Raw genomic sequence first — 14,690 nt, 5'->3', positions numbered from 1 at the left:
CTTAATGAGATTCCTAACCCTATTTCTTTAAGAGAACACACAAAAACATAACTGAACATTCTCAAACCCACGTAATCTGGTTTAGGGTCATGGGGAGCCAGTCTCTCTCAGCAGCACCAACAGAAAATTAACAAATTCACTGCAATGGCTTTACTCCTGTTTATCATAAAAAAGACGGATTTAAAAAGACAGTTTACGAAGTAGGGATATCCCAGTAATGTCAGCGTTTCAAAAGTTTCTATTTGTGCAGGACTATTTTCCCCACTCTAATATTAACACATACACACTGAGGCAGTCAATCAAGTGAAAATAAAAAAAACAATACATGCGCACGCACACACAGACAGTGCACATATTCCAACTCAGTGTTTTTGATGGAAAGAAAATGGACACCTCATACTGGAATACCCCAATAGATAGATAGATAGACAGATACTGTAGATACTTTAAGCTTCTCACCCACAGAAATTTGGAGATATCCCTGAATGTCCCACTACATCCATAAGCACACACACACACACACACACACACATAAATTAATCATAAATACAAGATATTAGGGGACTTTGTGTGCAAAAACAAGCAAAAAAGAGGTGACAGGCCTGTTTAGATATAAACACATGCATACACAACTGAGAAGGGGGAGTGTTTTCTGTATTCACAATTAGGTGTGAAGGGACAAACCTCCTTGCACACACAGCAGTGAGGGGGCACACCTGTATGCACATAGGAGTGAGCAAACATGCTTTCCAAACTTACAGAACACAGGAAGTGGGCACTGAGGGGCTTCCACGGCCTCAGGCTGAGAGCCCATACTGGACTGACTCTTAACAGCACTGGTCTCAGTGCTCGTGGCTGTGGAAAACAATGGCAGGATGAAAGAAAGAAAGACTAATTGGGTAGCTGCTTCCCCTTTCTAGGGCTGACTAAGAGTCAGGCAGGGTCAGAGAAATCCTCCTCTTCCATATTATTCCACTGTTCTGTATGTGCAGATCCTCTGTGTTTACCTCCAATGATGTGGCATCCTTAGTTGTGTACTAGAACTTGGACTTAATAAAAACTGGTGCAACATGTTAAACCAAGGGAGAGAACAGTAAGAGGAGTCAGACAGAAAACCAACTGAGCACAGTACATAAACTAAGCCTAAGGCTGGTTATGAAAATTCTATTAAGAACAACCTGACCGGCATGACTTGCTGATACAAGACAACTAGACTCCCTGCAGAAAGACTTACTATGTCCTGCATGACAACAATAGATTTACTACTGATTATAAGGGAAAAAAGTGACTGGCAATTTGTTTCCTTGCCTTTATTTTCCGATAGTGTATATATGATCCTTTACCAAAATGAGCATATTTGGAAAAGTAATGAATAAATTAATATCTATCTATCTATCTATCTATCTATCTATCTATCTATCTATCTATCTATCTATCTATCTATCTATCTATTATACAGTACATTATCTATCTATCTATCTATCTATCTATCTATCTATCTATCTATCTATCTATCTATCTATCTATCTATTATACAGTACATTATCTATCTATCTATCTATCTATCTATCTATCTATCTATCTATCTATCTATCTATCTATCTATCTATCTATCTATCTATCTATTATACAGTACATTATCTATCTATCTATCTATCTATCTATCTATCTATCTATCTATCTATCTATCTATCTATCTATCTATCTATTATACAGTACATTATCTATCTATCTATCTATCTATCTATCCATCCATCCATCCATCCATCCATCCATCCATCCATCTATCTATCTATCTATCTATCTATCTATCTATCTATCTATCTATCTATCTATCTATCTATTATACAGTACATTATCTATCTATCTATCTATCTATCTATCTATCTATCTATCTATCTATCTATCTATCTATCTATCTATCTATCTATTATACAGTACATTATCTATCTATCTATCTATCTATCTATCTATCTATCTATCTATCTATCTATCTATCTATCTATCTATCTATCTATCAATTATACAGTACATTATCTATCTATCTATCTATCTATCTATCTATCTATCTATCTATCTATCTATCTATCTATCTATCTATCTATCTATTATACAGTACATTATCTATCTATCTATCTATCTATCTATCTATCTATCTATCTATCTATCTGTCTGTCTGTCTGTCTGTCTGTCTGTCTGTCTGTCTGTCTGTCTGTCTGTCTGTCTGTCTGTCATACAAAGCTGATTTCTGTCCATTCAACAGTAACAGACTGTTGGGTATATTAAGTGTCAACCAGTGGCAGCTCGCGTATAGGCATTGTGGAACTGTAGCACCCCGTATTTCCACTTGATATTATCGATAACATTTAATACAATGAGTCCTTTTTTTATTAATTCTTTCTTTATACTTGTACAATATATAATCGTTAAGCTTAATGTCAGTAGCCATCCCCCAGTTTAAGAAAAAGATACAAAAATCTTTGTATGGAACTGTGCGCTTCACAGTTCCATTGGCGTGGTGTTTGGCTGTTGTGCGCATGCGCACAGAGGAAGCTGCACGCAAGGCTGCGAGGGTGAGACAGCACTGTCGCTCCCACAGTGCCGACCCTGGCTTGCTGGTGAAGGTAGTGTTTTTTTTTTACTCCGCATGTGTTGTGCTTAAAAACAGTGTACCATATTCTTGAATGTGATAAAGTGTAGAATTAGATTATTATCATGCTTCCAGCTATTCGATTAATTTTTTTTTTCAGTTTCTGAATAAATTTTCTTTTTATACATGTTTGTTTCCTTTTACACAATTTTAAAACAAAGGCTAAAAATTTTCTGGAGTGGCACCCCCACTAATTTTAGCTACGAGCCGCCACTGGTGTCAACACTTGTGATGTGCCGTCTTTTGGAATGTATTTTATATTGCTTGTAGCAGTAATCTCCTTCTAATCACAGAAACAATTAAGAGGACTATCAGGGTGTTAGGTTATGTAGCATGATGGGTACAGTACATAATCAAAACAGGTTATTTGCAAGTCAAAGGATGTTATTCTTAAGATATATAATACATTGGTGAAGTCTCATCTGGTGTACGTAGTGCTGAAGAAGAGCAACTAGACTGATTTTGGGACGGCAAGATACGGGTGATGAATCTGTTCAGTTTAAACACATGTAAATTAAGAGGTTAATGGAGATTCATTTTATCATTCCCAGAGATGCCGCATTGAGAATATTACACACTGTATACCAAATGCTGTATAACTGAGGCAACTGAAAAACTGATACTATAACTTAAGAAAGGGAAATGTAAACAAAAAAGGAGGCAGTACTAATTCCATTCAAGTCTATTAAACATTTCGGTGATCCGCCATTAATAATATGGCAAAATAAGAGCGTGCATAATTTGTGTAAATAAATAATACATTTGTTAATAGCTGTGGGTAACTCATTGTGGCATTACAGCACCCATGTTTGAGACCCCTGTGGTAATTCCTATGTGTGACAGTCAGTGAATACTATCATTTTTTAATTATAATTCTCCTTTACTAAGAAATAATGTTGGTTATATGCAACATTAGCTAGAATTTAAAAAAAATGAAATGCATGATACTTGTGCATGCAAGAAACGCCTTGGAATGGCTGTGTTGAGAATAGAAAGATGCCCTCAAGTAAGAACATCACGAGTGACGTCGTAGGTATTGGGAATGGCAGGTAAACCCAGTTAGATGCACTTCAATTAACTGACTCTTTGGAACTTAGATTTATGCACTAGACCAACAGTTTATATATAGTAGGTGGCATGACAAAACTGCAGCGTTGACAAATACACAGAGGAAAAATGCAGAGTCACTTGACTATGCAATTGATGGTGCCAAGTAGAAGAATATGCATAACAAGATGGCAAGGATGCCTACAGTGAAGGTGATGATATTTCAGTGCTCTGGAATCCTGGGTTAAAATGTATCAAGATAGTTCACTTTCCCAAAGACATGCATTTTGGCATGATTGGTGAATCTAAACTGGTCCAGTATAAGTGAATGTGGGTGTAGAAGTGAGTGTGACTTAGGGCCTACTACTGTCACAGTAGGCTCTGACTCACCATGATCCTGTAAAGGAATGACTTCTGAAAAATGATTCTTTAAGTATGTGCAACAAGCCACCCAACATTATTGTGAGAAACATAGGAATCTTTCTCCAGAAAAGCCTGGAGAAGGCAGATGTGAGCTTGTCTAAATTGTCTTTTAAGACTGTACGGAGACAGTGAACAAATACCATATTGCTTTCAATTCAAGACACTCTTTTTTGTTTCTATACTTAAAATTGGGATGCATCCTAAGTTCAGGGTATTTCATTGTCACACCTCAAAACTGCTGAGTTTTGGGGAAGGACAATCCATCCATCCATCCATCCATTTTCTAACCCGCTGAATCCGAACACAGGGGTCTGCTGGAGCCAATCCCAGCCAACACAAGGCACAAGGCAGGAATCAATCCCGGGCAGGGTGCCAACCCACTACAGGACACACGCAAACACCAAGCACACACTAGGGCCAATTTAGAATCGCCAATCCACCTAACCTGCATTTCTTTGGACTGTGGGAGGAAACCGGAGTACCTGGAGGAAACCCACGCAGAACATGGGGAGAACATGCAAACTCCACGCAGGGAGGACCCGGGAAGCGAACCCAGGTCTCCTAACTGCGAGGCAGCAGCGCTACCACTGCGCCACCGTGCCACCCGAAAAAGAACTATTAAGTGTAAATTGAAATACAGACAATATAAGAAAACAAATACTTCAGGAATAAGCTTGTGCAACCTTGTGAAAGAGAAAACGATTCTGAGCATGTGGGCTTCTGAACATCTTTCCCTTTGGCAGGTCCGGACAAGCTTACTTCCTGTAATTGTTTAGCTGCAGAAGGTGAAATTTTGAGCATCTAGAGTGGTCTTGTAAAAGTTAGCATGTGTGGGCTTGTGATAAGGAAAGAGATTCTGTGCAGCAGGCTTGAGAAAAGGAAACAATTCTGCATGTGAGGGCTTGTGGTTTAATGTAGAAACATACAAAGATGGGAGACACTGTCCTGCAGGAGGCATCCTCTGAAAAGGATTTAAGGTTTATGTTGACATGACATTTTCAACATCTAAGCAATGCACAGAAGTGATTAAATAGGCATATAAAATTTTAGTTTATATAGTAAAAACTATTGAATATAAATCAAGGAAAGTTATGCTCAGACTATATAATGCACTAGTGAGACTGCATCTGAGGTACTGTGTGCTGTTCTGGTGACCACAGTACAAGAAAGACATAGCAGCACTTGAAGTTGTGCAGAAGAAACCAAGCAGGAGCATCTCAGGACTTGAGAATTAAAAACCTGTTTAGCCTATAGCAGAGGAGACTGTGTGGGGACCACATCTAGGTCTTCAAAATCTTGAAAGACATTGATAAAGTTGATCTTGAGAATCCTTTCAGCTTAACAGTGGAAATTAAGGGGAGGTGCATTTAGGACTGAAGCACATCTTTATGCAAAGAAATATGGGAATCTGGAAAAAAATCTACCAAAATATCGAGTTCAAGTAAAAACTTTCACAACATTTAAAAAGTTATCTGGATGAAAAATTGGGACAGCTTAGTTCTTAGCTAAAGCGATAAACCTAATGTACTGAATGGTCTTCTCTCGTTTGTCGAATTTATTATGTTCTTGGGCCTCATGTATAATGATATGCATAGAATTTACACTAAAACCATGGCGTACAGATAAAACTGGAAATGTGCGTGCACACAAACAATCCAGATGCATAAAACTGTGCATACACCACCTTCCATGCACTTCCCCTTTATAAATCCCAATGGACGTGAAATTTAACGCATGTGTACACGCCTACAGCCCCACCCTGACTCCTCCCAGAAATTTTCATATTTGAATATGCAAATTAATATAAACAGCCCCTTCTGTTCAGTGTTTTGTTAAAAGACATTGGCAAAAATGTGTGTGGCTTTATGCAAAGTTTCGTTTTTATACATCTCAAAGTGAGCATGGAAACAGATATATGCAATATTTTTGTGCATACGCACCGTTTATACATATGCTGTGGAAAGGAGTACGTTGAGTGTGTCTTAAATTGGAAGCAATAAGGTATTATACCTGCTATCTGGCCTCGGTTTATAAAAATGTGCCACTTATGGCAGACTGCCTTTTGGCATAAGAGTATAATCAATTTTTATTTGATATATTCAAGTTACAGGTGACCCTAATAGTGACCTCACAGCTCCAGAGTCCTGGACTTAAATCCCATTTAGGCCTATTGTCTATATGGAATTTTCACAATCTTCCATGTCTGTGTGGGCTTTTCTCCACATCCCATAAATGGTTTAGGTTGATGAGCAACTCAACTGCAAATTGTCTCAATGCATGTTTGTGTGCATATGCCCTGCAATTTAAAGATGTCTGCTTCTTGCCTTGGGTCCAGTACTACTAGGCAGGCTCCCAACCCCCATTACCCCGAATTAGATGGAATGACTTGAAGGGAGATGTGTGAAGGTTATGGTGGAACAATTGCTACATTTTAGCAGAGGAGACTACCTACAAACCCAACCTGAGGGAAAGCCAAGACGCTAAAATGAAAGAAATAATTCAAAAGAAAGAAAGAACATAAAGAATTTCTTAGCCAGTTAAGAATAATAAGCAATCCTAACTGTAAAGTGAAATACTTGGCAGACACTTATGGTTATAAGTCATGACTATGCCTTGCATCCTGTAACAATGCATAATGTGGCGTCCAGGATGACTACAGCAACCGGGTAAAGAAGAGGAAGCACAACTTTGGACCAGAAATGCTAAGTAAGGGTAAAGGCCTCTGGCTTGAGTTTTCAAAGCTGGGACAAAGAATTGATCTACAGTGCTCACACACTCTTATCCATCAGTTTTGTTGTCTTGTCACACAGGAGATGATCAGGGCTGCACTGGATCTTCTTGACATTGGTTCTGTGGGTCACCAGTTGTGAAACAGAAAGCAGATAGTTGTAGCTTAAAGAAGTACTGGGGTGTTTTGTGTTGCTCTGCACATGACAGAGTACATGCAAAGCAGATGATCAGAAACTTATGATCAATGTATAGGCACCAGCACACAAATGCTGGCCTATTTGTTTTCACATTTACAAAATCAGGCTGGCCTTTTTTTATAAAGTGAGCTGACTAAATGATGTGGTAAATTAGATTTGTTTCTGGGCAAAATGTATTTGTGTTTGTTTTTACTTTCTCGTATATGAAGTATAGGGAAAGTATTGTAATCGTCCAAAGACTCGATGTCGAGATTTTGATGACTCTCAACATTTCAGACCTGCCTGACTTTCTCATATATGAAGTATAGGGAAAGTATTGGAATCCTCCAAAAATTCCATTTTGAGATTCTGATGAACCTTGATGTTTTAGACCGAAAATACCATTTTTGGAATTATGACTGTGTGAATGTAAACACAATAACTTGAGTACGCTTTCACTCAAGTCAACCAAATTTTACAAACAACTATTAGGTACAAAATGTAGATTCCTATCAACTTTTGAGCTATTTCCGCTAACCGGAAGTGGCACTTTACATTTTATTCAGGCAGCTGCAGAATCCGATTTATTCAACTTTACTCTTATAATAATTGCTTAATAAATTATTAATTTGATTTGATTTGATTTGTTGTTGATGGTTCTTTAATGTACATAATAGAAAAATACAATCACTGTCTTGCGGTTTACTCCTCAAAGATCCATCCCCATATCTGAGTATACGTGAAAGTCAAGGGGAGGCCACTCCAGATTTTTTTTTTCATAAAATCATGGACAGCTAAGCCTAAAATGAACAGTAACTAATCATTGTTGCTCTCATAAAATATTGTTTAATTTCCCAAGATGTACAAACATTGGACCATATGCAGAGTTTGTTGATGAGGCCTCTGTTTTCGTGGGGTCAGGAGGCAAAAGAAATTGGATCGACTCCAACTAGGGCCAGAGCTTTGGTAGGTGCTTTCACACTAAGCAGAACTTCAACCATGGTGGTGTGCTGGTGGCAGAGGTGCTCTCCTCCTGTGAGCATTACAGACAATACTTCTTGATTGATAAGAAGTTAGACCTCACACTGATTAGAAAGAGAGGAAACTTGTCAAGAGATGAGGGAGTAGGATTTCGTCCATTTAGGAATGTTGGAAGGACACGTGATAATTGAGAGCATAATGTAGCATTATTATATTACATTCCATTTGCAGTGATTTCTAGGCAATTTGTGCTTGGAGGTTTTTAAATTTTTTTTTTTTTTACTTATTTTATTCTTATTTTTTGTATTTTTTTGTGTCACTTTAGTGACGTCTGTCAGGTTTCACAACCAGTTAATGTATGTGCTGCTTGTGTGCTTTATCTGCCTGCACTGCCGTCATCCTCCCGTTAGATAATGCTTTGACGTTACTGCTGCAGTTTCACACTCACTGGCAAGTGCGGGTACCTGGGTCTGATCATGTCTAGCACACACACACTAATGTACTGATGCTTTAACGATCGCAACCAAAGCATAGAATACTGAAAGATGCAGCTATGTTGTCAGTTTTTTCTAATCCTACAGAAAGCTTGGACAGAATCATGTGATGATATCTTTTACATTAGAAAGTCTTGTAATTATTTTGCTTTATCGCATTGTTTTAATACTATTGTTTTTTGTGTTAATTTTGCACTGACACAGGTTAGCTTGATTTAGGTAGAGACTCATTTCTGGCTTCTGTAGAGCCAGTTGAGTGAAGTGGGCCCTTACAATCTCGATCCAAACTTTTTTCTAGCTTTGTTTTACAGGTTAGTGAGAAAAGCTACAAAGGTTTAACTTTATGAGCAATTTTCCTACTTGATCTTCTTGTCACATTTTTTGGGGACAAACTAAGTAGTGTCCTGCTACCAGCAAACAAAATAATTTTTTCTTCTGTGTTGCTGAGTCCTAACATTGTTACAGTATTGCCGCTTGCTTTTGCTGTGATGCCATCGCACAATCTTCAGGTCATGTCTGATGCTGTTATTTAAGAAGGTTGTAGTAATGGCTCGCCTGAATGTTACTTAAAAAAACCCTTGTCTCATAAAGGAAATTTGAAAAATACCACTGTGTTAAAGAACTAGTTTATGATCCTGGTGTTTTACTACAGTTATTTTTTTGCCTAAAAATGAACATTTACCTCAATGACATGGCATTGATGTGTCCTGCAGTTATGATTCATGTTTGTGTCAAAGCCTCTGCCATCTGAATAAACAGTTAAGTAAAACTACCAGCAATTTGCTCTAATTTTTGAAGAAGTTTTCTGTGGTCACACCAGTAAGTAAGGTCCATATGCTGATCTGGAATGTAGTAGGGACATGCCTTATTTTAACATATATTCACACGGAGCTAAATGGACAATAACATTAAACTTGGTTTTACCTCGTAACAGCTAATTTGTCCCAAGCTCACCCTAAGGTCACTGTTGGGTCCCTGGGTCTTGCAGCCCAGCCTCTCCCCAATGCCAGTTATGGCTTCAGCTGAATACCCCTGTAAGTCTAGCTGCTTCTGCACCCAAACACCTCCACATAGCATAATTCCATACCTTTGACATCCTCATCCTCGATTGTAGTGTTGCTGCTGTCCGAGGACTCCTGTGAGGAAATACAAAGGACAAAAAAGTAAGGAAGCAGCCCCTGGTAATTACAGCATGCCGACGCATACTTCAACAGACTAATGGGAGGTTAAAAGCCTCGTTCCACTTGGCAATGGGGAGACACACAATTATTATCACTTAACATATTAATACACTATTCAACTTCAAGGTTTTTGACTATATATACAGTATATATTTTTTTTTTACCAACACTGACATAATAGGACGACATCTACAAGACAGTCGTTCAGAACTGTACAGACAAGAGTAGAGTCAAAGATGGTGCACATAAAAAAACATTTGTCATTAAAACACAGTATGACAAATCAATACCATTGTTGTCATCATCGCCTACCAAAAGAAGGTTCCATATACTAAGAGTGTGAACCACTGTTCAAGATCAACCAAAGCACAGTGGTGTTCAGACATGATGTGACTGTGGGGTGATCTGAACTGGCATCACTGCACAGCTCTGGCCATTGTGGGCTTCACTGTGGTTATTTAGCGTAGTCTGGATTCTACATTGTCTGCTCCTGTGGAATGTTGGCAGCTCTAAGTCCACAGCTAATAAGAGTGGGCAGTCTCTGTCCTGGAAAGCCGCAGTGGCTGTGAGGTCAATCGGTAGCTTCTCTAAGACTATGATGAAATATCCTGACTAATTCTACTATTTCCTGGTGGGGTGAAGTTTGGCTTTCTCATAAATACGGAGTTAATTTACTCTATTCATCTTTGTGTTTGCAACAAGGTGGGTGATATCTGATGACTAATGAATGTCAGTGTGTATGACAGGAAGAGCTCAGGTGCCATCACCAAACCCAATATTGTACTAAGAAGGCAAAAAATAACAAGAACTCACAGATTCCTGACAGAAAATATGAGGAAGGGAAATCCCAGGGAGTAAAGTCAATAAAAACAGGTAAGGGGAGAATAACATATGCTTTCTCCCTCTATAGGTCTAACTGAACAGGCAAAGACCCCATTTTCCCATTGGCGTGGCTGTCTAGTTACCAGTTACTAGCTCCCTTCACAACACCTCCAACAATGGCTTCTCTTCTTCCCAGAAGTCGAGCCACTGTATGAACTTGCATTTCAACTTTTAAGCTTTACTGTCTATTCAGGATGAAGCAGTGCTATACCCCACATTGGGAGTTACTCCCGGGCTAATGCCTGGGACCATGTCTGTGGTCTGAAATGTCTGGTGGAAGCCCTAGGGCTGTCTTCTCAGAGCTCACTCTAGTGTTCTCAGTGAACCAGCAAGCATGGAGCCTGGGTTATTTTATACAGGCATAGGCAACCTCAAGATAGCCTTTTCTCCTTTATGTAGGGGTGGAATCCAGACATACTGTAGAACAGAGGACCTCCTTGTTGCTCTCTAGCAGCCTGCCATTCTTCTATTGGTTACCCATCATGCCTTCTGCCTCAGTCTGTCTCACTGGAGTCATTATAATGATAGGACCTATGGATCCCCAGTGGTGTTCTGTCTCCTGTCCTGGCATGACGATAATGCTAGTCTCATCATTCTACACATTTCTTAGGCTTCTGTCAGGTCTTGCCCACCTTTTAGCAGTCCCTCTACCCTGCATTCTTGGTCCTGACAGAACATATTAATGTCATACCAGCAATTTCAACAACGTGACCAATCAGAATAAACGTTTACTAGATCAAGGAAGCCATTTTACAAGGGGTTCAATGGCAATTGTAATTGCCAGATGGGCTGAAATAAAGACCTGCAGCCACTGTGGCTCTCCCTTGTTCTATTCAGTAGTAGGTGTAAAGAAATTCGATGAAGTGCGGTGGTCCAGGTGAATGGTTTGACATTAGTAACTACAGAGTGATGTCCATAGAGGTCATTTATCTTTGTGTAGACCAATAAAACCTTTAAAATGAACTAAGCCAGGGTGGAATCCAGGTACTGAGCAAAGACACAGGCAAGTCCTGTCACTCTTAAGTCAATGTATCACTGAAAGTAAGAATTGGTTGTAAATGGCCGATCAGAGAGTCAGAAAGAAGAAGAAGAGGGAAAAGAGAGATAGACAGAGAGAAAAAGCGATAGAAAGTGAAAGAGACCCCATTTTTGGATTTTTAATGAATGCACTCGTGTGCTCCACACATCACTCAACCCTTTGGAAAGCTGTTGGCCTCCCTGTGCAGCAGTGCAGTACAGGATTTAAATCTGCAAATTGGAAATACCAGGCCAAAGTTGCACAGAGGTGCAATTATAATCCAAAAAGCAACCTTGACTTTAGTGAGTACACAGGGAGAGCAGCCTAGCAGTATCCAACAGATGGGGAGCCTTATATACCTTTACATAAAGCAAAGGTCTGGACAGGGTCACCTTCTAAGGGACAAAGGTCTGCCATCTTTGGATTTGCTCAGTGCTGCTCATAAAGGTCACACAGCAGCTGAGGCCCAGCGCCTTCTCAAAAATCAAATACGAAGAAGCCACCAAAGCAGAACAGAGTTAGTGAAGCACAGTGTGCTCAGCACAGACAATCAGACAGACAAACAGATGGATGAAAAGGAAGATGGACAGGAAAAAGGAGTCCGAGAAAGAGCAAGTACCTTAATCCCATCCGCAGGGTTATGAATGACAGTAGTTTGAGGTTCCTACAGGGCGAAAGAGAGTGAGAGAGTGGAGGAGTGGAGGAGAAAGAAGAGAGAGAGAGATAGCAGGTTTATTTTAGAAGAGGAAAAACAAATAAAAAAGAAATACTCAATGAAGAACATGTGAAAAATAAAGGAAAGTGGTAAAAATAAATAAAACCGTCTGCAAGCTACTTGGGAGCAGATAGCTTTGCCACACTGGGGTTAGCACCCGAGCCAGAAGTTTCCTTGCATGTCCTGCGACCACCCGGTGAATGACCTGCTCCACTTTCCCTTTGTACTTCAAGGACTTTTAACTCGGGCACAGCAGGCATCTGCAAGCTTAAGCAAGGGACTATACTCAAGCAATAAGATCAGAAAGTTCCACCTTCAGCAAAAATAGACTAGCTGGTCAAAAAATTCAAAATCTTGAAAAAAAAAACAAAACTAAATTATTGGCAAAGGAAATACTTTATTGTGAAACAGAATTTTTAAAAGTACACTTGAAATGTTTGCTTCAGTTTTGACTTCCCCCACCTCAATGTGACAAGGTCACTGCACCCACTAAATTGGCAGATGAGCCCCTGAGAACTCATGACGGTGCCCCCTTTGGAGATGCCAGAGGTGTCACAGCATCTTACTGGCGCATCAGCTCCATTCTGACAAAAAGAAACTCAGCGCCCACAAACTTGGATAAGCAGAGCTTTAATCAGGTGTGGCATGTTGCTGTGGGTCAGAGGTGGGAGGTGGTGTCCCACAGGACTTTGGCTGAAGAATTCTGTTTGGAGCTTTGATCTCCAGCGTCCGCAGGCATGGTGCTCTCAAAGCTGCTGCTTAAATGGGGAGGAGGACAGGACAGGGCAGGGTGATGGAGTTCAAGTGTGACAAATGCTAAAACAGCTCAAAAACAGAAAATAAAGAGGCAATAAAGAAGGAAATAAAGAGGTAAATACCAGAGCAGGTGAGGGAATGTTTCCTTTAGGACTTGTGACTATGCTGTTTTTGGTGCTGTTTGTCTGCGGCTGTGCAGAAAATATAACACAACATTACATTTCATGGATATTTTTACATACACACAACCTTTCAAGTTTATATACACACATCTGCAGTGATACACACACACACACAATACCATATGATAAGCACACACAAACATGTGCTGGAAATGCACAGCAGTCCACTTCTTGACATTGCCAGAAATTAAATTTGGGTTAAAAAATGGAATGCCAAGGACTGGACCCTTATGCGTCCTACTGACAGTCACACAACATGAGGCAGGAAGCAAAGCTTGAAGCTTGCAAACAAAAACAACACACCTTCCATTTATATAGCATCTTTGCAGGACAAACACCATCCCAAGGTGTTTTAAAAGTATAAACAGTACAACTGCTTTCATGTTTTTACTTACAGGTTGAGCAGGTCAGGATCACGCAGTAGGTCAGAGGTGCGGACTGAAACAACAGCCCCTTTGGTTTAAAGCCCAAACGCCACACCTACACTGCCTTAAAACAAGCGAGGCTGATGTCACTATATTTCTAACAAGCCGACCTTCTGGCTGTTCCACCATTAGTGAGAACACCCCGCCCCACCCCGTCTGTTATGCATTTATTATTATTGTGTATATGGCTCATTAGCCAAGGTGACTTACAAGATCAGTGTCCGTTACAACTGTTCATATTTGTATTTTTTACAACTGGAGCTCAGGTATATTAAGTTACTTTTCGGGGTCATACAGGGAGTCTGGACAGTTAATTGCCCAGGATGTGGTTTAAAATCCAGCGCCTTAGCCACAACACTCCACCTCTTGTACTTTATATAATGCTACACCTCAGTACTTATGACCTAGAAACAGCATCCCGGCCCAAGTCCACTCAGTGCTGCCTCACACTGTAGCTACCCCATCACCCAATTCAGTTTGGATTTGCTGGAGGGATGAGCTGAAAGGGAAGCACACATTGACCCCTGGCTGCTTGAGAAAATTTAACCTGCACTTTGTTCCCTTTCTAAGCAAAAAAAAAAGGAGGAACAAAAGAGACACATGGCAAGGCACATTGAAATAGATTTCCAGGATGGATAATATCTTCTCTATCAGTATAAATGTTCACAAGTTGGAAAGTTGAAACTGTCATTTGTGTGTTCTTAAAATCAGGAACAAAAAGCAACAAAGTGAAAGAGGAGCTGACAACAGAGCAGAACATCTGGACCCTGACCGTCATTGTGTTACGGTGACACACAACACAAACCAAACCCATTGAGTTACGGCTGGGTTGTTCCGTTCTTTTCTGCTTTTGACTGATTATAAATGTTTGCTGATCAGAATATTTATTTTACCCTAGCAAACTCTGCTTGATACCTCTACCCACAAAAAAAAAAAAAAAAATCAGATGTGAGCGTCAGTAGGCTTTGTGCCCTAGGAACCAAGTTAGCCAAACTGTTCTATAACATTTCAATAACTATTTACCGCTCTG

The 14,690-nt window shown here is 39.8% G+C and overlaps 1 protein-coding gene across 42 annotated transcripts in view; it reads right to left on the bottom strand.

Annotated features, from left to right (window-relative positions):
* LOC114648726 (calcium/calmodulin-dependent protein kinase type II subunit beta) overlaps positions 1-14,690 on the bottom strand; it is a 412,239-nt gene that overhangs the window by 40,432 nt on the left and 357,117 nt on the right. For 10 of the 42 annotated variants that reach the window (XM_051936344.1, XM_051936339.1, XM_051936352.1 and 7 more), the window contains 2 exons: positions 9,589-9,637; positions 760-855 (listed from right to left, as the gene is read on the bottom strand). In XM_051936344.1, coding sequence (XP_051792304.1) covers positions 760-855; positions 9,589-9,637 — 145 coding nt within the window. Of the gene's footprint in view, positions 1-759; positions 856-9,588; positions 9,638-12,201; positions 12,247-13,175; positions 13,245-14,690 lie in introns of all 42 variants that reach the window. The other 32 variants (XM_051936356.1, XM_028797922.2, XM_028797931.2 and 29 more) reach the window with 5 other exon arrangements.

The sequence above is a fragment of the Erpetoichthys calabaricus genome, chromosome 1, assembly GCF_900747795.2.
Source record: "Erpetoichthys calabaricus chromosome 1, fErpCal1.3, whole genome shotgun sequence".
Taxonomy (NCBI): Eukaryota; Metazoa; Chordata; class Cladistia; order Polypteriformes; family Polypteridae; genus Erpetoichthys; species Erpetoichthys calabaricus.
This window is presented reverse-complemented; position numbering and strand designations above follow the sequence as displayed.